The 24,000-nt window shown below is 39.6% G+C and overlaps 1 protein-coding gene and 1 long non-coding RNA gene across 2 annotated transcripts in view; both read right to left on the minus strand.

The window, feature by feature from the left end:
* Positions 1 to 4,818: 4,818 nt before the first annotated feature.
* Positions 4,819 to 11,222, minus strand: LOC133620579 (uncharacterized). Its single transcript, XR_009817528.2, has 5 exons — positions 11,080 to 11,222; positions 10,829 to 10,921; positions 10,636 to 10,712; positions 9,199 to 9,313; positions 4,819 to 5,247 (listed from the first exon to the last, which is right to left on the minus strand). It is a non-coding gene; the product is annotated as an uncharacterized lncRNA (long non-coding RNA).
* Positions 11,223 to 13,073: 1,851 nt separating this feature from the next.
* The window catches only part of pctp (phosphatidylcholine transfer protein), a 93,006-nt gene continuing 82,079 nt past the window's right edge, over positions 13,074 to 24,000 (minus strand). The window contains exons 6-10 of the mRNA XM_061981463.2: positions 23,278 to 23,395; positions 18,104 to 18,183; positions 17,861 to 18,032; positions 17,731 to 17,798; positions 13,074 to 13,553 (exon numbers count right to left, since the gene is read on the minus strand). Coding sequence (XP_061837447.1) covers positions 13,479 to 13,553; positions 17,731 to 17,798; positions 17,861 to 18,032; positions 18,104 to 18,183; positions 23,278 to 23,395 — 513 coding nt within the window. The 3' untranslated portion in view covers positions 13,074 to 13,478. The remainder of the gene's footprint in view (positions 13,554 to 17,730; positions 17,799 to 17,860; positions 18,033 to 18,103; positions 18,184 to 23,277; positions 23,396 to 24,000) is intronic.

A 24,000-nucleotide genomic window follows, 5' to 3' on the forward strand; every position in this document is an offset into this window, starting at 1 on the left:
GTTCTGGAGATTCAGTGGATTCCTCAGAATGAGCCTCTTAACTGAAATAAAAAGGGTCTTCATTCCAGAAGGTTCCATCAAGCAGTGACACCATGTCTGCTTTGGGGGTGGGAGGGCTGAGAGGACAGTGATGGTGGAGAAGACTGCGGGGGGGCCAACAGTGAATGATGTGCTGCCAGTTTTCTCAGACATGCCGAGGCCGGCGTCTCCACAAGACTTTAGGAGCAGGAGAAGCAGACCCGGGTCAGACTAAACAAATCCCCGCTCACCTCGACCTCTCCCAGGGACGACAAATCTGCTCACTGCAGCGGAGGAGCAGGCGGCAGGTAAAGCACTTAGAGGGTTCAGATGATACGCTAACCCAAATAATCTGTGCTATATATTTGTGCAGGAAATGATCACCATCCTGTCACTTCAAAGATGCTATCTGCCTAAGAAGCACAGGTCGCCGTAACAAGAGGAGAAGGTTTAGGATTTATTGAGCAACGTGATCATTCAGGGAAGAAAAGGCACATCAAATGACAACAAATAGTCTTTGGAATGCTGCCACAACTTTGATTTGTCACTTGTCTTCACAGACAGATGCCTCATATAGCTTTACCACTTCCAGTCAAACTTTAGGACCTTCTACATCGCGTTGACTTGTTGGCCAGCTTCTTGTTGAGCCAAAATGGCCGCACGTCAAATTTCATAAACTGAAGTAGAGTTACTTCTACTACTTTGGGTTGTCCCAATACCAATATTTTGATACCATTACCAAAATGTATTTCGATACTTTTCTAAATAAAGCGGATCACAAATTTTTTTATTATTGGCTTTATTTTAACAAAAAAAATCTTACGGTACATTAAACATGTTTCTTATTGCAATCAAGGAACAATTTTGGAATTAAATATAATAGTGAACATACTAGACAACTCTTTTAAGCAAACAAAAGCTTTTAATTGGCTGCTGACGTATGCAGTAACATATTGTGTCCGGCGGTGAATTGGTTTGCCCGCCACTCTTACTCGAATCAACCAACTACGAGCGGTACCACTGGCTTATACGGCGTGAGATGGATCTACAAATATTTTTTACGTTCAATGTGGTTTTTTTACAATTATTTTATTTAGATTTTGACAGTACCATATGTTTTTATTGCTGATGCGGGTTTATTGATTTTTTTAATTTGGTTGAAAAATAGCCTGTTTTGTACACTATTGACTAACTGAGGGGATTCAATAGACAGTAGTGTGCAAGTGTGTAGTATATCTCCAGTCGTGGTCATGTGGTGACATCAATTATGGTATTTTCAGGTGTTCATTGAAGTTGGACTAAGTAGGACATCACTGAAGGCCCACCACTGCTATTTACTGTATTTTTTCTTCATAGATTTTACTTGTATTTCATCCTTTATTCCTACTGATGGTTCTTACAAATTTACAGGTTTTATTGTTTTTACTTTCCAGCGTTCCTCAAAAGGTAGCCTTCTGCATCAGGGGTTATCGGCCGTGCTGTGGGGGCATCTTGTGTCAGCGTCTTGGTGGGCGTGGTCTGATGACCTACTGGTGCAGATGGCTCCTGTGATAGTGTTTACTCACTTGGCTCCTCTGTACTCAGCCATGCATTAATTTATTCATATATGTGCATCAGCATGTGTGTGTTTGCGATGTGGGTCATCGGGGTATTGTTTAAGTCTGTAAAGTACTTTGTGTTGCATTTCTTTTATGTATGAAAAGCGCTTTATAAATAATGTTTGATTGATTGATTGAAATTGACTGCAATTTGGACAGGATGGGGGTGCCAACTTCACACAGGTCAAATAACTTCTTGCATCTCAACTACACCAATAACCAATTAACCTATTTATACCTATCATTTTTTTAAATGTAGATTTAAATGAAGTTTGTGCACACCTTTCTTTACCGCTGGCTTTTGGAAGCGTCCGAGGCGACTTTGTAGGCTTTCAGAACATAGTCTTAGCGATGCTGGCGTTTCAGGTGACTGATAGGGTTTGATGTGTTTAAGCATGTTTTTTTTCCCTCCTCGCTGAATCTTTGCAGAAGAATGTGCTAAAAAATAGCACGTGAAACACAGTGAAGAAGTCCCAAACGGTAGACGCCATGTTTGTTTACAATGAGCTCAGGGGATAGAAAACGACTGGAGAACAGCAGTCCTGTCCGCAAGTTTATAGAAGCACTCTTAAGTTGACTGACTTTAACGCCGACTCTGCCTCCTCGCTGTAAAATAACATGTTGGTGTGCTTGGACCCAAAACATCATCTGACAGAGATTGAGTTTCATGTTCCAGTTCTCTGATGGCTTCTAAAGAACTTGCTTTCTCAGTGACATGACATGGCGGTAAAATTTCCTTCAAAGAGAAGGTGTGTTGATGTCATGACAACCAGCGTCATGGCGACAGTGGACACTATTGCGTCATCCTTGCTCCATATGATGAAGTGGAACACCTGCACTACATTAAGAATTTCTGGAATAGGGCTGCCCAAGCGAAAGAGTGGCTTCCCAAATGAGATACATATTCATACTGACATCTTTCAAGCTCACACCATCATTGATGGCATATCGACAAACTACTTACCATCCGTCCATGTTATTTACATTCAGGCTATTTGTATTTCACATCTAAAATCGCTGTTTGCACTTTTACTTCAAAACGTTTGGGCACACGTGCTCTTGAAGAAGAGAATTACATCAACGACAGGTCGGAGATATAATACATTAATAGTTATTTTTATTATCACTGTGCTGCAGAATCCAAATAATCCATTATTATTATCATTGTGCTGCAGAATCCAAATAAACACTGATTGAAAAAACATGCATTGCTTTTCATCACTTATTGCTAGCAGGCATGTTAAATGTGCTTAAATAAAATGTACAATATTCCTTGCTATACTACTACACATACACATTACTCACAATTATTTAGATTTGGCTTCAAGATGACGCTAAAACATCGTCCGACACCACACCGTGCTTCATATGCCATAATTTGTAGCCCAAGTTAAGTCTTATTTATGTCTTATATCAGTGCCTTTCAACTAGAGGCTTGCGGGCCACATCCGGCCCGGCAAAACTTTTTATTTGGCCTGCCGAACATCACCCAAATAGGCTTGTTGAAACCATTCAAACTAGTGTTGCTCATGTATGCAGTACTCCCACCACCCCACAGGGGGCAACAGCGAAAGGCATATGTGTCACAATGAAGCAGCAGAGGAATGAGTAGAAGAAGAATACTCACTCAAACCAAAAATGGCACTACTGACCCCGGGAGGGATAAGCAGCAGAAAATTAATGGATTGATGGTTCCTGGAAAAAATCTAAATAAATCATGAAAACCACACTTTTAACAACGACTGGACAACAAAGTGTGAATGTTCTGCCCCAAGCCAGTGCTCAGGCCATTGTTTCCTGTCGGACCTTTTAAGCGACACACATACTGTCCCAGATAAGCAGCAACAACAGTAGAAATCCACAAGTGTAAGCTTCATCACAAGACATGGTCAAGTCTTTGTAAGTAGATATTGTGCATAAATATATTTATTTTGTTTTGTATTTAAATTGCTGACTTTGTGATGTCTTTTGTATTTGTGGCCATGTTTGTTTTGTCTGAGTAACTCTGGCCATCAAAGGTCCTTTAATACATGTAGCGCTAAATTTAACTAGTAGAGGGCGGTAACGCTACACCTTAGATTTAATTGTGATTAGTCACATTCATGTTTGCTGATGCTGTTGTTTAACTTCTATATGAGTTAACATTAGTAGTTTATTGTGTGAATGTATTAACACTATACCTTCTATTTTATTTATGTAAAACACACAATGGACGCCATACTTTTGTAATGTTTATTATGTGTTTATATTTTCAGTCTTACAAACCTAAAAAAAGGAAGAAGTGTAAGCAAATAAATTTGAGGAAGGAAAATTATTGGAAAAAAGGAACATCAATCATCAACAAAACGTTTGTTTCTTCATGCTGTTAACTATCTGTCGAGCGGCACACGCTGTAAACAAGTAGCAAGGGCAGAATAGTGAATTTATTGACAGTGCAGTGTGAAAGTCGATGTGTTTACTTTGCAATTAAGTAAACGCTGTCTCAGGGGAATATAACCTGCAGAGGCACTTTGACGAAACATCCAAATTTCGATATCCGGCCCCTGAACCCTTGGGCTCTTGAAACGGTGGCCCTTTTTATTATGTAGTTGAATAGCCCTGCATTACAGCAGATTATTTATTATCATGTTATTTTCTATTATGTTGTGGTGATGACAATAGGTATTTACCAAGGGGGAATTACGTTGTTCAAGTTAAAGGAATCTTCCCTCTCCATGCTGATGGAGCCATTGATTACATGTTTTTCATTTAAAAAGTGTAATGTGAGGTTTATTCAATATATAAAACATGTCCTTGTGGTCTACATAATATGTAATGGTGGTTATTTGGTCAAAATGTTGCATCGATTATGTTTTACAGACTATTTTTAAACTGCTTTCTCACCGTCGTAGGTGGTCTTATTTATGTGCCTCCACTTCGACTGGATCTTCTCCTTGTCAGCCATGTTGCAGTTTTTAGCACTTCCATATTGAGTTAATTGATAGATATAAGTTTGAACTATACGCTACTATTAGAAATGGCAACAGTGGAGGATGCATGTGTATATACGAGCCAGTCTGCCCTACAACAAGAGGATGGAGAAAAAGAAGGATCTTATTGACTACAATGGCCGACTCGCGCAAAAGACTGGATAAATTTATACCATATATGGATATTCCGCTGATGTCACACCTGGGAAAAACATCAATTGTGTAAACTCCAAACAGCTCGTTTCCCGGAAATATGAAGGAAGACAAGATTATTTTATAAATATCTCCGCAATGCCTCCACAGTTTGATTTCACATTTCCGAGACTTATGCAGATCCCAAAAACGGTACCAATACGTAAGAAACATTTTGCAATAGAGCTGGGCCGATAAAAAGGTTCCAATATATATCGCCAATGACACATAATTTATCAATAAAAAATGTGTTCAATAAAACGTAGGATTCATTTTTTTATTCTTTGTCGGAAGAAAGCGGAAGTTGCAAAACAAAGTTGGTTGCATGAACAAAGACACTCGCTTTCTGGTAACCGAGCAATTCTTGAAGTGATCACTGATCAGTGAACGTTCTACACTTAGAGCCAATCAGGTAACAGAATCAACTATCACGTTTGGTTGCACCATCTTGTTGTCTGCCGGTTGATTCTCTGCATGGAGTGAGAAGAGAAAGTAAAAATTAAGAAATTGTGGACAAAAGAGGAAAAGTCACTTGGACAGTATGGCACTTTTTGGGATTTTTTTTCAAAAGGGATCGTAGTCAGACCAATGTGGTCTGTAAAGGATGCAAGGCTCTCGCCCCCACCAAGACCGCTAACACCACACCACGTTAGCCGCGCTCACCCTTTAGAGCACAGCTGTAACTTCCTGGTACTATACCTGCAGAAAATAGTTCTCAGGTTTCTCTAGGTTTACATTTCCACACATTGCACTATTTTCTTACACTTTATAAAGCATTTCTTACATATTCCTTATTTTTGCACCTTCATTTTAAGAGCTTATTGTTTAGTGTTCATGTGATTTTACAATGTTGTTTACATTGAGTATTTTCAATGATTGTGTTGACATTTCCTTTATGCCTTGATAGCTGAGGGGATTATGACCAGAGGAAGGTTACATTTGAAATAAAATGTTTACATTTCCTATATTTTTTCTCATGCTCCTTATTTTCCATAGGTAATAATTATCGATATTGACCGATAAAAAACACTTCTATTGTGATACAATTTTCAGCCATATCACCCAGCCCTCGATTTATTGGAGAAGATATTGCCCGGCTCGTCCTGCTGCTGCCTGCACAGGTATCTGACGCTGCTGCCAGAAACCACCAATGGTAAGGAGGAGGAGGAAGGGACACTTAACGTGTGTGCTAGTGGAGCAAAGTAAACAATAAATGACCCCACTTCCTGTCAAACAGGAAGAGAAGGTGACAACTTGTGTCTTCAGCTTAACAAAACTGTGGCACTAACATTTGACTCCAGCGTTGACACATGTATCCTCACTTGTTAGCAAAGTTAACATTTATCAATACTTCTTCTATACACAATGTTAAATGTGATAAAAATTGTATCAATAAATTCAAGTTTTGTTGCAGACAATTAAAAAAATATATCAATGTTTTTTGGGGGGCATATTTTTGCCCTCAGGAGCTTCCGTTGCTTCAGCCCTCTGCCATATTTCCACACACCCAGCAAAACATGGCTAATGCTAATGCAAATCAGAGCGAGACATTTGTTCCAAAGAAAATAAAAGTGCTGTGAGTGGTTTGGATTTGCGGCAACAGGCATCAAACAAATGACTGCACGCTGCAAAGTTTGTTTTAAAAAAAAAAGACATAAAAGATGTTCAAACTGATAAACATTTTTTTTCTGCAAATAATCATTAACTTTAGAATTTGATGCCAGCAACACGTGACAAAGAAGTTGGGAAAGGTGGCAATAAATACTGATAAAGTTGAGGAATGCTCATCAAACACTTATTTGGAACATCCCACAAGTGAACAGGCAAATTGGGAACAGGTGGGTGCCATGATTGGGTATAAAAGTAGATTCCATGAAATGCTCAGTCATTCACAAACAAGGATGGGGCGAAGGTCACCACTTTGTCAACAAATGTGTTAGCAAATTGTTGAACAGTTTAAGAAAAACCTTTCTCAACCAGCTATTGCAAGGAATTTAGGGATTTCACCATCTACGCTCCGTAATATCATCAAAGGGTTCAGAGAATCTGGAGAAATCACTGCATGTAAGCAGCTAAGCCCGTGACCTTCGATCCTTCAGGCTGTACTGCATCAACAAGCGACATCAGTGTGTAAAGGATATCACCACATGGGCTCAGGAACTCTTCAGAAACCCACTGTCAGTAACTACAGTTGGTCGCTACATCTGTAAGTGCAAGTTAAAACGCTCCTATGCAAGGCCAAAACCGTTTATAAACAACACCCAGAAACGCCGTCGGCTTCGCTGGGCCTGAGCTCATCTAAGATGGACTGATACAAAGTGGAAAAGTGTTCTGTGGTCTGACGAGTCCACATTTCAAATTGTTTTTGGAAACTGTGAACGTCGTGTCCTCTGGACCAAAGAGGAAAAGAACCATCCAGATTGTTATAGGTGCAAAGTTGAAAAGCCAGCATCTGTGATGGTATGGCGGTGTATTAGTGCCCAAGACATGGGTACTTACACATCTGTGAAGGCACCATTAATGCTGAAAGTTACATACAGATTTTGGAGCAACATATGTTGCCATTCAAGCAACGTTACCATGGACGCCCCTGCTTATTTCAGCAAGACAATGCCAAGCCACGTTTTACATCAACGTGGCTTCATAGTAAAAGAGTGCGGGTACTAGACTGGCCTGCCTGTACTCCAGACCTGTCTCCCATTGAAAATGTGTGGCGCATTATGAAGCCTAAAATACCACAACGGAGACCCCCGGACTGTTGAACAACTTAAGATGTACATCAAGCAAGAATGGCAAAGTATTCCACCTGAGAAGCTTAAATAATGAGTCTCCTCAGTTCCCAAACGAGTGTTGTTAAAAGTAAAGGCCATGTAACACAGTGGTGAACATTGTAAAAATGGTACAAATTACCTCCCTGCTTGACACTCAGCATCAAGAGTTGGAATTGGGGGTTAAATCACCAAAATTCCCGGGTGCGGCCACCGTTGCTGCTCACTGCTCCCCTCACCTCCCAAGGGGTGATAAGGGGGGTGGGTCAAATGCAGAGGATAATTTCACCACACCTACTGTGTGTGTGACAATCATTGGTACTTAATTATCTATTAGGTCCTCCCAGCCTCTGAGCCAATTTAAATCTAGGCTAAAAACATTTTTACTCCATGGCGTTCAAATCCAGTTAGACAGGATATCTTGGTTTTGTTTTTTTCTTGTTTTATCCTTTATTTAATTGTTACATTTTAAGTGATATATTCTGCACTTCTTTTAAGGTATATTTTACTACTGTATTTTATTCATCCTTCCGTGTTACAATGTAAATGTGACACTGTGTGCCCCTTTTCTTATGTCTGTACAGCACTTTGGCTAACTGGGGTTGTTTTTAAAAGTGCTATATAAATAAACAAAATGAAACTGAACTCTATGGACAACTAGAAGACGGAACGGCACTTGTACTTCCGGTTTAAAGCAGTAAACCTGCAGTGAGCGAAACTGCTCTAAAAGATGGCGCCACTTGAGTTTAATGAAAACTATCCAACACAAAACATTAAGGATGTTATCGAAGGAAAAAAAAGTAATAAGCCACAGGGTTCAAAGTGTAGGAAAAAAGTAGAAGCTTGTATCCTGGAATGCATGGTACTAGTTTTTGATCAAATAAAAGTGAAACTTGTTATGAATTATTCAGTAGAAAAAAAACCCTGAATCAAATTATTTGTGAAAATAAATATCGCCCAGTCTAGCTTTCATGATGGCCCTAGTTTGACACTGGAACAGATGATTTCTACATGCATGGCTGCACTGCAAAGAAGTTGCCGTTGCTATGACAACAAGCGGCACGTTACGCAACAACCCGGCAGGATGCATTGAATCCAAACACGAGCGTTGAGGTGATGGGGTCAGAGGTCAAGAAGGCAGCGGCCTCGGCCAACGACGCGGACGCAGAGGAGTGTGGCGTCACGATCTGCGGCGGTCCTCTCCCAGGAACGAAGAAAAGAAAAAAGTGTTTGAAAAATAAGCTGGTGAGCAGAGACGTTATTTTGTTACGTCTGGCAGACAGAGAGGCACCTGGGAAATCTGAGCTGACGTCCAGCGAGGGAGGGGGGCGTTGAGGGTTGGAGGGGGGGTCACGTATGTCTTTCTTAAAGCAATTAGGCGTTTGTATCACCAATCAGAAGACACACTGGCTGGCCAAGAAACATATTTGTCTTCCACTGGCGGGAGACGGCGAGTGGAAAGACTCCAGGAACGCAAACGCGGCCGACATTCCACAGCATGAAATGTTGCGTCTGATTTGTGTCAGTCCGACCGTTGTGTTGCTCACGTCGCACACTGACAGCGACCACGATTGTGTTGTCAACGCAAAGTGACCTGGGACCGGCGGGCCATAAATCATACGCTGCAATTTCAGATTTAATAGAAACACATACCTGCCGTCTGGACCACTTTGTGTCTTCGTGGCTCTCTGGTCCACAACCATGCAGCACCACCAGACGGCCAGCAAAATAGAAGCAATAAAACCAATCCGTTCAGCACGCCTGCTTCCTGTGGGCTCGTAGAAAGAAAAAATATATAATCTGAAACAAAGCAGAATTGTCCTGTAACTTAATTAACTACAATTCCAAACCACTAAATAATGTCAAGTTTGAATTCTTACAGATCAAATAGCCCTTCATGATAATTCAATAAACATCTGACATATTATTCTTCAAGCCGTCAGTGTGGATATTCCACCAGTAGAGGGCGCAACAACATCATCAATGTGTCTTGTTTTTGTTCTCAACTTCTTCAAAGAACTGAGGATCATACAGAACAATTAAAATTGCTTCAAAATTACACTTTTTAAACCAAAATATAAAACAAAAACTCCACTTCAGTTCACCAAATGAGCGGTTTAACAGAACATATATTTTTAATGTCTATATTTTCTACAATTACTAAAAAAGGATTGTTAGGCCAACTTATTTTACCATAACAAAATAATAATTACATGCCATATTAGCTCGTACTGTTTCAGCAATTAAAACAACAAAGGAAAGTACAAACATATGTTTCACATGTATTTCTCAGGTAACAGAATGGTAGGCATTTATTTAACATTAACAAGTTAGATGTGTTTAGATGACGAGGTTATTAATATTTATGTTTGTATTCGAAGTATTTAACATTATTAATGCTAACTCTGCATATTGCTAGCATACACATACACCGAATAAAACGATTTATTGATATTCTATCATATGTCTGCATAGTTATTATAGTATATCATTAGGCATTACTGTAAATGGTTAGTTTAAAAGTAACACACATAAAAAGAGACACAACAGAGTCTTGGAACGAGAGTGAGAGGAATTGCGAGCGGCAATAATCAAGATAAGTCAGAGGAGGAAAAGTTACCATGGAAACCAGACTCAAATGGGAGGTGGAAAACCCAACCCCTTTTAGAACGGTTTGTTAGACTTTGTGGAGAAGGAGAGGACCGACATTTTGCGAGGGGCTAGTGATGGCAGGATGTCTCAACTTGTGGCCATGATGGAATTGGAGTTGCTTCAAACTATCACACTGTCAAATAAATCTAAGATGGTGAATCTGAAAATGGACAATAACTTGGTGAGCTTTATTAGGGATTACGTTTGTAAATGTACATCCCTTACAAACTTTAAAAGAGGAAGCCAACATTTTGTATTATACCAAAATGTGCCCACACAGAAAGAACACCTGTTGATCATTTCAAGCTAATTAGCTCGTTAAGCTAGCTGTAATTTTCTCAACAAAACACACGTGTAATATCTCAAACATGTACACTACTTTTTTTTTTTTAAATAACAGCATTTGAAGCAAAAACAACATAGATAAAAGAAACTGACCTGGTTTGAAGTTGCTAGCTTGCTAGATAACTGCTGGACAAGTTACTTCCGGGTGTCGGCGTCACTTCCGGAAGTGCCTTTTTTATTGATTAGTTTTAAAAAAAAAATGGTGTCAGTGTTGACGTCATGAGGTCGGAGATACTGTTTTGTCTGTTTAGTGTTTTATTCAATAATATCTAATAATGAAACATACTTATCTATGATAATGTACTCCTCCCTTGCAAACTTTAAAAGAGGACACCAACATTTTGTCTTATTCCAAATCGTGCCCACTCAGAAAGAACACCTGTTGATCATTTCAAGCTAATTAGCTCGTTAAGCTAGCTGCAATTTTCTCAACAAAACAAACGTCCAATGTCTCATACATGTAAACTATATCAAGTAAAAAAAATAATAATAATAACAGCATTTGAAGCAAAAACAACTGAGATTAAAGGAACTGACCTGGTTTGAAGGTGCTAGCTCGTTAGATAGCTGCTGGACAATTTACTTCCGGGTGTCTGCGTCACTTCCGGAATTGTCATTTTTATTGATTTACTTTACAAAAGAGAAGTGTAGGATACTTAACTTGTTGCCTTATTTGTATTTGACTTTATTAAATGTATTTATATTATCATTTGGTGCAGGAGAGGATAATTATTAGTTTAGTTTTTTTTAAATTAGTGTCAGTGTTGACGTCATGAGGTCAGAGATACTGTTTTGTCTGTTTAGTTGTATTCAATAATATCTAATAATGTAACAATTATTATCATACATAGGGACAAGCGGTAAAAAAAATGGATGGATGGATCTGTAATATTGTTCATGTTATGTTAGTTACATTTGAAATAATTTAGGTAGTAAAAAAGTTATAATCTGTAATAATTAACTATTATTTTCGTTTTTCCTATATATGTGACATCATATCAGTTTGTTTGTTTTTTCAATAAAAATCTGACTTTTTTTAGCCAGTTATCTATTAAATGTGTACGTTGTAAAAATGACAATGGAATTACATATATTTATATATGTATGTATATAATTGTAATAAATGTTAGTTAAAAAAATATGGTACCGTTTTTCTATTTTCAGTAATACATCGCAAAAACAACAACAACCATAGATTTTTCGATAAAAAAAATTGTCCGCTCGGTCACCAGAATTTTACCTGAAAAAAGAAACAGTGGTACCATTTTTCAGTTTACAGTAATATGCTGTTAAAAAATAAAAAATAAAAATAAAAATTCTGGCGACTGAGCTGCCATTCTACAGATTTTTTTTCCACATGTGAAAAAAATATGATCAAATGCATAGGCAATTATGTAATATCATGTATACATTTACATGTATTTTTTGATTCACTGTACAAGCGGCCCTGGTTAAAATGAGTTTGACACCTGGTTGTATTTATTTTTTTAACAATATCTCACAAACACATCTAGTGACATTAAATATATGACAACTACACTTAAAAATAAAATTAATTGTATTCAAATATTGGTTCTTATGTTCATTACCGGGCAGCACGGTGGAAGAGGGGTTAGTGCATCTGCCTCACAATACGAAGGTCCTGAGTAGTCTTGGGTTCAATCCCGGGCTCGGGATCTTTCTGTGTGGAGTTTGCTTGTTCTCCCCGTGACTGCGTGGGTTCCCTCCGGGTACTCCGGCTTCCTCCCACCTCCAAAGACATGCACCTGGGGATAAGTTAATTGGCAACATTAAATTGGCCCTAGTGTGTGAATGTTGTCTATCTGTGTTGGCCCTGCGATGAGGTGGCGACTTGTCCAGGGTGTACCCCGCCTTCCGCCCGATTGTAGCTGAGATAGGCTCCAGCGCCCCCAAAGGTAATAAGCGGTAGAAAATGGATGGATGGATGGATGTTCATTACCGTAAACAACAAAAATCGGGGAAATGATTTTCGCTATACAAATACTTTGATTGCACACAAGTTATTTTTCTAATATCTTTTACTAGTAAAAGTCGTATATTTCTAGAAGCACGGTAAGAGTTATGATTGCATGTGCGTGTTGTTAATGCCGCACATTGGACGGGAAAAATAGCGAAAAAGCTAGCATGCTAATGTTAACATGCTAACATACAGTATGTGAAGTAACAAAATATTGCACTCTGAGGTGTTTACCTACAATTTAATGTTATCACGGAGCATATTGACTGTGGATTGCTTGAGAAATGTTAAATATAAATTAATGTTTAAAAAAAGTGGGAAATCCAGGATTTGGGAAATAAACAATAGATGTCCTGAATAAATTAAAACTGGTTTGGAAAATTGTGGGACAAGAGTGGAATAATATCTAGAAAATAATACAAAATTATGTGAGTTTTGTCCTGGATCCACACAATACAAATGTTAAAAAAAACATCTGGCATTGAAACACTTCCACCATTGAAGTGTGCTGAGGCCTTCAGAAACTAAGTCAAGCTAATCAAGCAGCCACAACTACGCTAAAAATTTAATTTTGTTTCACTCCAGTCAAACGCTGTTCATTGTCAAACATGTCAATAAAAGACACACACTTTAATAAATAGGACTAAATAAATCACAGCTTTTTCATTTCACATTGAAAGTCATACTGCATGCAAACAACATTCAGCAAAGACAAATCCAAACATTCTCGAGGAGCCATGCTGAAATTTCGTAAATAATATTTACAAAAGTTCATTCCAGTGGATTAAAAAGACACAAACAATAAATCCCAATGCATCCGTTTTTCTTCACATTCAAATCAAACGAGGAGGAGGAGGAGGCTGTGTTTGTTATTCTTCGAAGACTGATGGAGCTCAGCCCGACCGGTGATTACTAAAATCTCGCACATTCCAATCACAGTTTAAACAAGAAATAAAAGTCAGGTCTTCTGGCAGTAAGTTGGATAGTTGCTGCAGGCCTTCTGCATGTCGGTGAGGAAGCCAGGAACACCGCTCTGTCAAAAAAGAAGTCATCGTCATGGACCCGCTAGCTGCGCAAGCTAGCTCTCCAATCAGCTAAACAGACTCAATAACTCCACGGTGAATTTTTGGTGAATTTACTGAAACAATGCAAAAAGAATGCCATTGTAAGTTAATAATACTAACACAGGCACTCGTAAACGTGTTAGCATATTAGCAAATGCTAATGACACTAGCATCATTATCGACAATAGCATGTACAAACAAGCATGAAAACATCACACATGGAACGGTTTAGTAAGAACTGTTTTAGTTATGTTGTCAAACTTACAAACATTGCTTGGAGTGATGAATGAAGAATCCATACAAGTAGTAACGCTATGGAAGGCTAGAAAGCAGAACAGCACTTTTATTTCCACTTTTATTTTATTGAAAGCACTAAATGGAAGGATACTGCAGCACCTGCAGTGATGGCGCCATAGCACAAACAATAACACCGATTCAGTGTCTTTAATCTTTTTTTTTTTAAAGCTATTTGCGTTATGGTCGTCATCGAAGGAAAATCCATAAATTAGCTGCACCGTTTCACAAGCCACAGGATCTAAAGTGTAGGGAAAAAGTAGCGACTTTTCAAAACAAAACCCTGGTTTGTTTTAAAATCATCTTAACCACGGGTGTCAATTAGAGATGTCCGATAATGGCTTTTTTGCCGATATCCGATATTCCGATATTGTCCATCTCTTAATTACCGATTCCGATATCAACCGATACCGATATATAAAGTCGTGGAATTAACACGTTATTATGCCTAATTTTGTTGTGATGCCCCGCTGGATGCATTAAACAATGTAACAAGGTTTTACAAAAATAAATCAACTCAAGTTATGGAAATAAATGCCAACATGGCACTGCCATATTTATTATTGAAGTCACAAAGTGCATTCTTTTTTTTAACATGCCTCAAAACAGCAGCTTGGAATTTGGGACATGATCTCCCTGAGAGAACATGAGGAGGTTGAGGTGGGCGGGGTGGGGGGGCGGTGTTGAGGTGGGGGGGTAGGGGGCAGCGGGGGGTGTATATTGTAGCGTTTGAAGAGTTAGTGCTGCAAGGGGTTCTGGGTATTTGTTCTGTTGTGTTTATGTTGTGTTACGGTGCGGATGTTCTCCCGAAATGTGTTTGTCATTCTTGTTTGGTGTGGGTTCACAGTGTGGCGCATATTTGTAACAGTGCTAAAGTTGTTTATACGGCCACCCTCAGTGTGACCTGTATAGCTGTTGACCAAGTATGCATGGCATTTACTTGTGTGTGTGACAAGCCGTAGATATTATGTGACCGGGCTCGCACGCAAAGGCAGTGCCTTTAAGGCACGCCCCCAATATTGTTGTCTGGGTGGAAATCGGGTGAAATTCGGGAGAATGGTTGCCCCGGGAGATTTTCGGGAGGGGCACTGAAATTCGGGAGTCTCCCGGGAAAATCGGGAGGGTTGGCAAGTATGACTGGGAGACGCAACTGCTCTGTCCTTCTCCCTACGTCCGTGTACCACTGTATTGCTTTGTATTCGGCGTGGCGAAGTTGGTAGAGTGGCCGTGCCAGCAATCGGAGGGTTGCTGGTTACTGGGGTTCAATCCCCACCTTCTACCATCCTAGTCACGTCCGTTGTGTCCTTGGGCAAGACACTTCACCCCTTGCTCCTGATGGCTGCTGGTTAGCGCCTTGCATGGCAGCTCCCGCCATCAGTGTGTGAATGTGTGTGTGTGAATGGGTGAATGTGGAAATACTGTCAAAGCGCTTTGAGTACCTTGAAGGTAGAAAAGCGCTATACAAGTATAACCCATTTATCATTATTCCATTTATTTACACTATAGTAAAATAATATGACCTTATATTGTTTATTTACATGTATCAGTGTGGACATATACTGTACCACTCACCCATACGTCATCAGCCTGATTTGTATAAACTACCTGAACTGTGAGATGCTGTGGAAACACAAACCACACTTCTACAGGAACCTTTAGTTCCAGAAACTTTAAATTCCTGAACGTTCGGTGGAAAAAGGCCTATAGTAGACTATTGGAGTTGGCGGAGTGTGATTGGACTATCAAGCTCGCAGTTGAATCGTGATCTAGTGACCAGTCAATATTCACATCTTCACCATCTGTTTCATTCTCTTTTCAAACATGCCACAGATTTGATTGCAGACTATGAAATCAAATCTAACAAATCAGATTCTAAGAAATATCATAGTCAAAGACAACCTTTGTGATTAGATTTTGGGGCTGATCTGGATCATTTCTAATATGTTACCTTAAGTTTACAGTACAAGTCTAAACTTCTGTGTGTATGCTCGTTAAAGGGGAGCTGCACTTTTTTGGAATTGTGTCTATCAATCACAATCAATATGTAAAGACGAGAACATGTTTTTCTTTTTCTATGCATTCTAACTCGTAAATAAATGCTAGCAAAAGTCAGCTAACAAAAAAGCTAATAGTATTGTCCCTATTCCGCCTATAAAGTGCTCGAAAAAACCTATATCAAGGTTTTATATACATTCTGTAAGTATATATGTAATGTAGAAATATTCATAATAACATGTAATATTTACATATTTTGCTAATTTTTTTGTATTGATTTCACAGATGCATCACAACGTTAGTTTTTCTTTTTGACAACAACAACAACAAGACTACTTTGGGACAAATGATGATCCAGAAAGGTATATTTCTGAGCCTTAAAGTAAGGAGGATGATCTACAAGTTTTATAAGCTGTGTGCTAAACAGATGCAGCTTTGGTGAAACACTAAGCATCATGTAGCAGTATTGCTAAGTACTAAACAAGAAATACAAACTCTGAACATAATAAAACAATCACTTACTGGACAATGTCTGCTCTCACTATGATGTTTATATCTTCCGGTTTAAATGAAAAATGAATCATAATCCTCACAAAGGTACATTTTTTAAAAAGTTGCCGCAGATGAGCGTCTTTTCGTGTCTTTCTCACCATCTAAGTTGGATGTCAAAGTTGACCAACTTCTCGGTCTATGTCCACAACCTTCTACTATCCAGGTTAGAGGCATGTTTTATAATTTAGAATTAAATGTCACCAACTCAGAGGCGATGCAGCAGCTCAATATGTCAATATAGCAGCATAAGATAGTTAACTCTCTGTGATCACAGCGTCGCTAAAAGTAATTCCTTGGTGTTTGCGCTTATATCGCTAATACTTGGTTAATATTCAGGTAAATGGAGTTGTGTTGACGCTTTTTGGATGTTTGTTGGGGCTTTACGGGCACAATAGAATACGCTCATTAGCTGCAATGTTAGCCACCGTAGTTTTTACCACTGCAGCCGTAAACCGGAATGGATTATCAAAAACCGTACACATTACGGGAAAACCGTAGTTGTTGGCAGGTATGTAAGGATTGTGAATGATGGGCAAAATTCCCAAAAACCCCGCCTCCACCCACAGAGACAAAGAGAGCGGATGACTTATAATAAGGTTGACATTGTTTATTTTATTCCGCGAGAGAACAGGCTTGGCCTCAGAGTGTTTTCCTTGTTAAAAATGCTTTTAGCAGTTGTACTTATCATTTATGCTTTTTCATTTAGTCAAGGGGCAGTACGGTGGCACAGGGGTTAGTGCATGTGCCTCACAATACGAAGGTCCTGAGTAGTCCTGAGTTCAATCCCGGGCTTGGGATCGTTCTGTGTGGAGTTTGCATGTTCTCCCCGTGACTGCGTGGGTTCCCTCCGGGTACTCCGGCTTCCTCCCACCTCCAAAAACATGCACCTGGGGATAGGTTGATTGGCAACACTAAATTGGCCCTAGTGTGTGAATGTGAGTGTGAATGTTGTCTGTCTATCTTTGTTGGCCCTGTGATGAGGTGGCGACTTGTCCAGGGTGTACCCCACCTTCCGCCCGAATGCAGCTGAGATAGGCTCCAGCGCCCCCCGCGACCCCGAAAGGGATAAGCGGTAGAAAATGGATGGATGGATTTAGTCAAGGCACAATATTGTTTATCATTCTTTTTTATTAACACGCAAAGTTTCCTAATCATGTATCCTTTATTACTCCACAAACTATGAACGTCACTATGACTCATCTTCATCCTTAAGGTTTCGATTAAATAAGTGCGGCTTCTTCCTGTTTTGTTCAATGAACTACTTTGACCGTGTTTGCACGTTTTGTGAAGAAATAAATGTCTTACCTTCGCCGCCCAGTTGACCAGCCAGGTGGGAATCATGCCGCCAGGATTGTCAAAGTAATTCATGAAAACTGGAAAGTCCATAAGGATATTTGATGAAAATAAGTATTTTTACGGGAGGCGCGTTTGTTACCTTTAGTCCCACTGGCGCCGTCCGTCTCCATGGCGACGGTCTGCTTGTAGTCCTTCACTCTCAGCACGCCGCTCTTCTCCGGGCACGGCGTCCCTGGAGAGCTTCTAGCCAGGATGACCCAGATCTTCCTGCCCTCCACGTTCAGGACTCTGCGCTCCCGGACGTACAGATACTGAGGAGCGAGGAGTGAAGGAAGACGCCAGGAGAGACTGCGGACATATCAAGGCGGCACGGGGAGGATACGTCTCTGTTGGACAGAGGGAAGGGGTACTTGACTTCCCAGTAGATGGCCGTCTGTCCGTCAAACTGCTCCTCAGAGAGCTCTGACAAGGTGAGAAGAATGTGTGGAATATTGATGAAGACATCTGAACTAGACGCCAACAAGTTCATCACACTCCTTGATGCCTTAAAGGGGAACTTTTTTTGCTATCATTCAAAATCTATATGTAAGACAAGAACACATGTTTTTCTTTTTAATGCATTCTAACTCGCAAAAAACATTAGTAAAAGTCAGCTAACAATGGAGCTAATGAGTTGCACTATTCTGCCTATAAAGCGCTCTAAAAAAAACATCCAAAAACATCCATCATCGTTTTATACCAGGGGTGTCAAAGTCAAGGCCCGCGGGCCGGATATCTATGGCCCCCGAGATGATATTTGGTTAGTATTAGAACCGGCCTGCAGGCCACAGCCGCCTGCAGCTGTTTTGTACGCACAAAGCGTGGCGAAGTTGGTAGAGTGGCCGTGCCAGCAATCGAAGGGTTGCTGGTTACTGGGGTTCAATCCCCACCTTCTACCATCCTAGTCATGTCCGTTGTGTACTTGGGCAAGACACTTCACCCCTTGCTCCTGGTGGCTGCTGGTTAGTGCCTTGCATGGCAGCTGCCGCCATCAGTGTGTGAATGTGTGTGTGAATGGGTAAATGTGGAAATACTGTCAAAGCGCTTTGAGTACCTTGAAGGTAGAAAAGCGCTATACAAGTATAACCCATTTATTATTTATCATTTATCAGTGTTGGCACTAGGAATTTTCAAAATGGGGTCCCAGGGAACCCATCAAGTCATAAAAATGGCGTCTCACTGTAAATGTTTGGGGTCCCACTTTTTTGTAAGCGTTTTGAAAAACAAATGATAAATGTATGCATTATCCTGTTATATCTCTCATTCTATATTGTGTTTTGGAAAAAGGTTGTCATAAACGTTACTTAAGTCATTAAAAAAATTATACAAAAGAAAACACACTTTTATGCATAGTTATAAACATTCATTCACTTCTTTCCTTCATGAATCTAAACTTTACCGCTGCCGGGTATTTTTTTCTATATTTCTATTGTAATATTTTCAGAATGTGTTTGTTCTATTTTTGGCCAAAGTAAGACAAAGAAAACAATCTGAAGTTGTCTTTATTTTGTAGTTTTAATGCCATGATTTTAATAGTCCGGCCCACGTGTGCACAGATTTTCCTCCCAAAGGGCCCCTTAGTTACAATGAGTTGGACACCCCTGTTTTATACAGTGATGGGAAGTAGCAAGCCACATATAGAAAACTACATTTTCCAGTAGATTGGCAGTAGCTTAGCTACTTAAACGAGTAGCTTTTCCTGCAGCTTAGCTACTTCTGGTAGCTTACATCAAAGCTACAAGCTACAAAGAGAGAAAATGCACTGCGAATCCAGGCCAAAAAAAAATGGAGATAGTTAGGGTTGTCAAAGTTAACAGGATGATAACGTGTTAACTATAGGTTCCTTTAACGTGATTATTTTTTTAACGCGCGATTGTTTTTGACCCTCGGCATGTTTCGTAGTTTGGGCAAAAGTATCATGGCGTCCAGTTACTGTTGAATCACAAGCTCGAAAATAGCTAGCAGAACTGCACAAAGAAAGGGGGACCTGATGGACATCTCTGATCCAAAGCCATGGCAAGTCGTTTTTTTCGGACAAGACAAGACCATTTTACCTTCAATCGACATCATTGGAGCGAACGTTGAGCGCACATTGCTGCTTGGAGTGAGGAGAAACTTCATGTCTGTGTTTGGATTACAGTTAAGTGCATTTAATAACTTAAAATGTAGATTGCTACTCGAACTACTTTAGTAAGATGGAATACAAGCTCAGCAGTAACAAGGACGGTAGAGAAGAAGTCTAAAGTCACTTTTGTCTGAGATTTTCGTCAAACATGTCAAGTCTTTTCTCATGCCAATCACACATATCCCGTTGGCGGCTTCACAATAATAGCGCTACGTAATAAATGTTTCCTGGCAGATTGAAATTAAGTGTATTGCCGTGGCAGCGGCAATATGAAGGAAAAAGACTGTCTTTGAACAAGCGCGTCTTCTTCTTTGCTACCACTAAGACGAGGTTTAATACTGAAGACATGCCTGCTACTGCGCTCTGCAGCCCACATCGGGTAATTACAATTCACTACACAATATTACCATCGCTATGGTATAATATTTTATAACCTGTTCTGGTTGATAGGCTGCAATAACAGAATGTTTAACAGGCTGAATATTACATTTTATTAATAAGTAGGTAGAGAAGGTTAAAAAACATTGTCATGCAGCGATATGAATGTCATTAACTTGTACAACATGTAAAGTACAGAATATCAGAAATATTTAATCAGGTATAAAAAATATCACCCAACACCTTTGACAATCAAAGCATGATTGTAACAATCCACTTTTTGTGTTTATTAATGCGTGAAACTGCTATCTAAACGTGGAAGTGTAGCTCCTCTCCTCTAAATGCAAGTGCTTCTAAAGCAGGAATGCAAATTCTGTAGTCCTACAAAATACAAAATCTGGAAACGCACTGCATGTATTTTTTAAATTCTCTTTAAAAGCGTGTTTATATCCTTTTTGTGTTGAGCGGTTTCAAAAAGAAAAATGTTTAAAAAACATCTCAATAAAGCAAATTCATGGTCCAGTCATGGCATTAAAAACTTAAAAATTATCTTTCTTGGGTACAAGATTATATATATCTGCGATTTAATCGCGATTAATTTTAAGTGAATTAAAAAAAATGCAATTGATTGCGATTAGATATTTGTTTTCCTATATTCAAACTCGGGTTGTACGGCATACCGGTATTAGTATAATACCGCGATACTAATGAATCATATTCGGTACTATACCGCCTCTAAAAAGTACCAGTCCCCCACCCTTCCGTTGTCGTCACGTCGTGTCATTGCTGGTCTATGAGCAGAGGAGCATGTTCAGTAGCGCACACACACGGAGTACATACAAGCAGACACAGTGTAGACAGAAAAAGGAGAACGGACACATTTTGGCTTAAAATCTAACGATAAAGGTGAAGTTATAACACTGAAACGCCTTCAGGAAGAGGTGCTTTAAGACATGTCTATTTAGCTAGCGGCTAAAGTCCATCCGCAGTCTGCAATGTTTTAGCTACTTCTAAATCACTAATCCTCACCTCCATGGCGACAAATAAAGTACGTTTCTTACAAGTATCATCCCTGCAGGACGAGGAATAGCTAAACATGTTTCACTACACACCGTAGCTCACCGGCGTCACAATGTAAACAAACACCATTGGTGGATCTACACCTAACATCCACTGTAAGGATACCAAGTTCAGGAGCGTATCTAGTCGAAACAACTATGATTACATCGACATTTATTGGCATCACAACATCTTTGTTTTGTTTTTTTTAATTCATATTATGTTTATAAACTCAGGAAATATGTCCCTGGACACATGAGGACTTTGAATATGACCAATGTATGATCCTGTAACTACTTGGTATCGGATTGACACCCACATTTGTAGTGTCATCCAAAACTAATGTAAAGCAGCCAAACAGAAGAATAAATGATTATTACATTTTAACAGAAGTGTAGATAGAACATGTTAAAAGAGAAAGTAAGCAGATAGTAACAATAAATGAACAAGTAGATTAATAATTCATTTTCTACCACTTGTCCTTAATAATGTTGACAAAATAATAGAATGATAAATGACACAATATGTTACTGCATATGTCAGCAGACTAATTAGGAGCCTTTGTTTGTTGACTTACTACTAAAAGACAAGTTGTCTTATATGTTCACTATTTTATTTAAGGACAAACTTGCAATAAGAAACATACGTTTAATGTACCCTAAGATTTTTGGTTAAAATAAAGCCAATAATGCAATTTGTCGTGTTCCCCTTTATTTAGAAAATTATCGAAAAGTACCGAAAAGTATCGAAATTAATTTTGGTACTGGTACCAAAATATTGGTATCGGGACAACACTAATTTAAACACAGTGTTACTGTTCAAACTGTGTGTAATGTTACAGTGGCCAAATACAGGGTGATTCCAAAAGAATACACCAAAATTATCACTCGATATTTTCAAAAATGAAAACCAATAGAAAACCTAGCTTGAACACATGTGTTGTACATAACTTTGATTATTTATTTCATGCTTTACAAGTGCTCAATATGGCCACCATCCGCAGCACGGACAACATCAAGACGATATGAGAATTCCTCTTGTTGAGTGGCTGCCATTTTGAGGGTAAATAAACACGTGGTCTTCCTCCAATGGAACGGCGCCGAAAAGATTACATGACCACAACGGTGAAATTGTAACACAATAAAACTCGTATAACTCCTGTATCAAATGACCACTCATTCAGTCAATTACTTTTTTAAATCACCCTGTACGTATAATAAATCAACTTGGTAAATAAACCCTCTGCCTTGTTAGTACTTAATTAATACTTAGGCCTATTACGCTACTGTATTTCAATGTTGACCATTATGGTGATATTTGGAGAGCCAGGTGTTTTCTGAGGTGGTACTTGGTGAAAAAGGTTTGAGAACCAGTGGCCTAGTGGTTAGAGTGCAGGCCCTGAGATCGGTAGGTCGTGAGTTCAAACCCCGGCCGAGTCATACCAAAGACTATAAAAATGGGACCCATTACCTCCCTGCTTGACACTCAGCATCAAGGGTTGGAATTGGGGGTTAAAATCACCAAAAATGATTCCCGGGCGCGGCCACCGCTGCTGCTCACTGCTCCCCTCACCTCCCAGGGGGTGATCAAGCGTGATGGGTCAAATGCAGAAAATAATTTTGCCACACCTAGTGTGTGTGTGACAATCATGGGTACTTTAATTTTAACTTTAACCACTAAACTGTTCTAAGGCACTACTAGTAATTACACAGTCTGGCCACCAGGGTGCATCCCGCTTCAACTTTGTGATGAAACGTCAAGCTGGGAAGCACAACTGTGCAACATCTACTGGACGAGCAAAGATCATCTACAAAAGGAAGACGCACACCCAGCTAGCTACGTGACTAACTACACACGTTACCTGCTGCTTGCTGCACATTTGCATGAACACAGAGAGAGTGGGAGTGGTTAATAGTGTTTGAAAGCATGCTCCGAGTGTACTCGTGATGGATGACCTTTGACGTATCCATCCCAGTGCTTGCGATAGGCCAGGTCCATGTAGACGTCCGCACACAGCTCTGCAGTGCAGCTGCTGAGCCCGCCAAACACTTTGTACTCGTAAAGTCCCGTTTCCTGAAAACACAGAGAGATTGTGTGCGGCTAATCAAGTCCCGCTGCACGTCCAGACAAAGACTGCACACACGGAACTAATCCCAAACACATGACTGGGATTGAAGCTCACAACATTTGAATTTAACCTCCGGGGCTGCAGGATGGGACGGATACAAGCATGAATTTAAATCAGGGTTTCAGGGTTTTCCGACAAACACCTTGTCAGCTCGTTTTGTGTAGTTCACCAAAGCATGACAAGAATATTTGCTTAAAGTGAGTGTTTGCAACGTAGACGTGACCCCCGCCTTCTTCCGGCTTTTAGCGCGAAATAACGTGAATGTGCATTAGCTTCATGTGTTTTTAGCTAATGATAGCAATGTATCAAAGTTTAGCTACTAACATTAGCTGTCATTTAATCTACCGTAATTTACAGACAATAGAGCGCATAGAAGAAAAAAATATGTTTCCATATATTAGCCGCACCAGACTATAAGCCGCAGATATTAAGGTTGTGAAATGAGTTATTTACACAAAAATATTTTACATAACTAAAATGTTTCCAAACGGTGTCTGTAACACGGCAGTAAAACGGATGATCAAACAAAACAGAAGTCATCGCCATGGAC

Source organism: Nerophis lumbriciformis, linkage group LG24 (genome assembly GCF_033978685.3).
Source record: "Nerophis lumbriciformis linkage group LG24, RoL_Nlum_v2.1, whole genome shotgun sequence".
NCBI lineage: Eukaryota > Metazoa > Chordata > Actinopteri > Syngnathiformes > Syngnathidae > Nerophis > Nerophis lumbriciformis.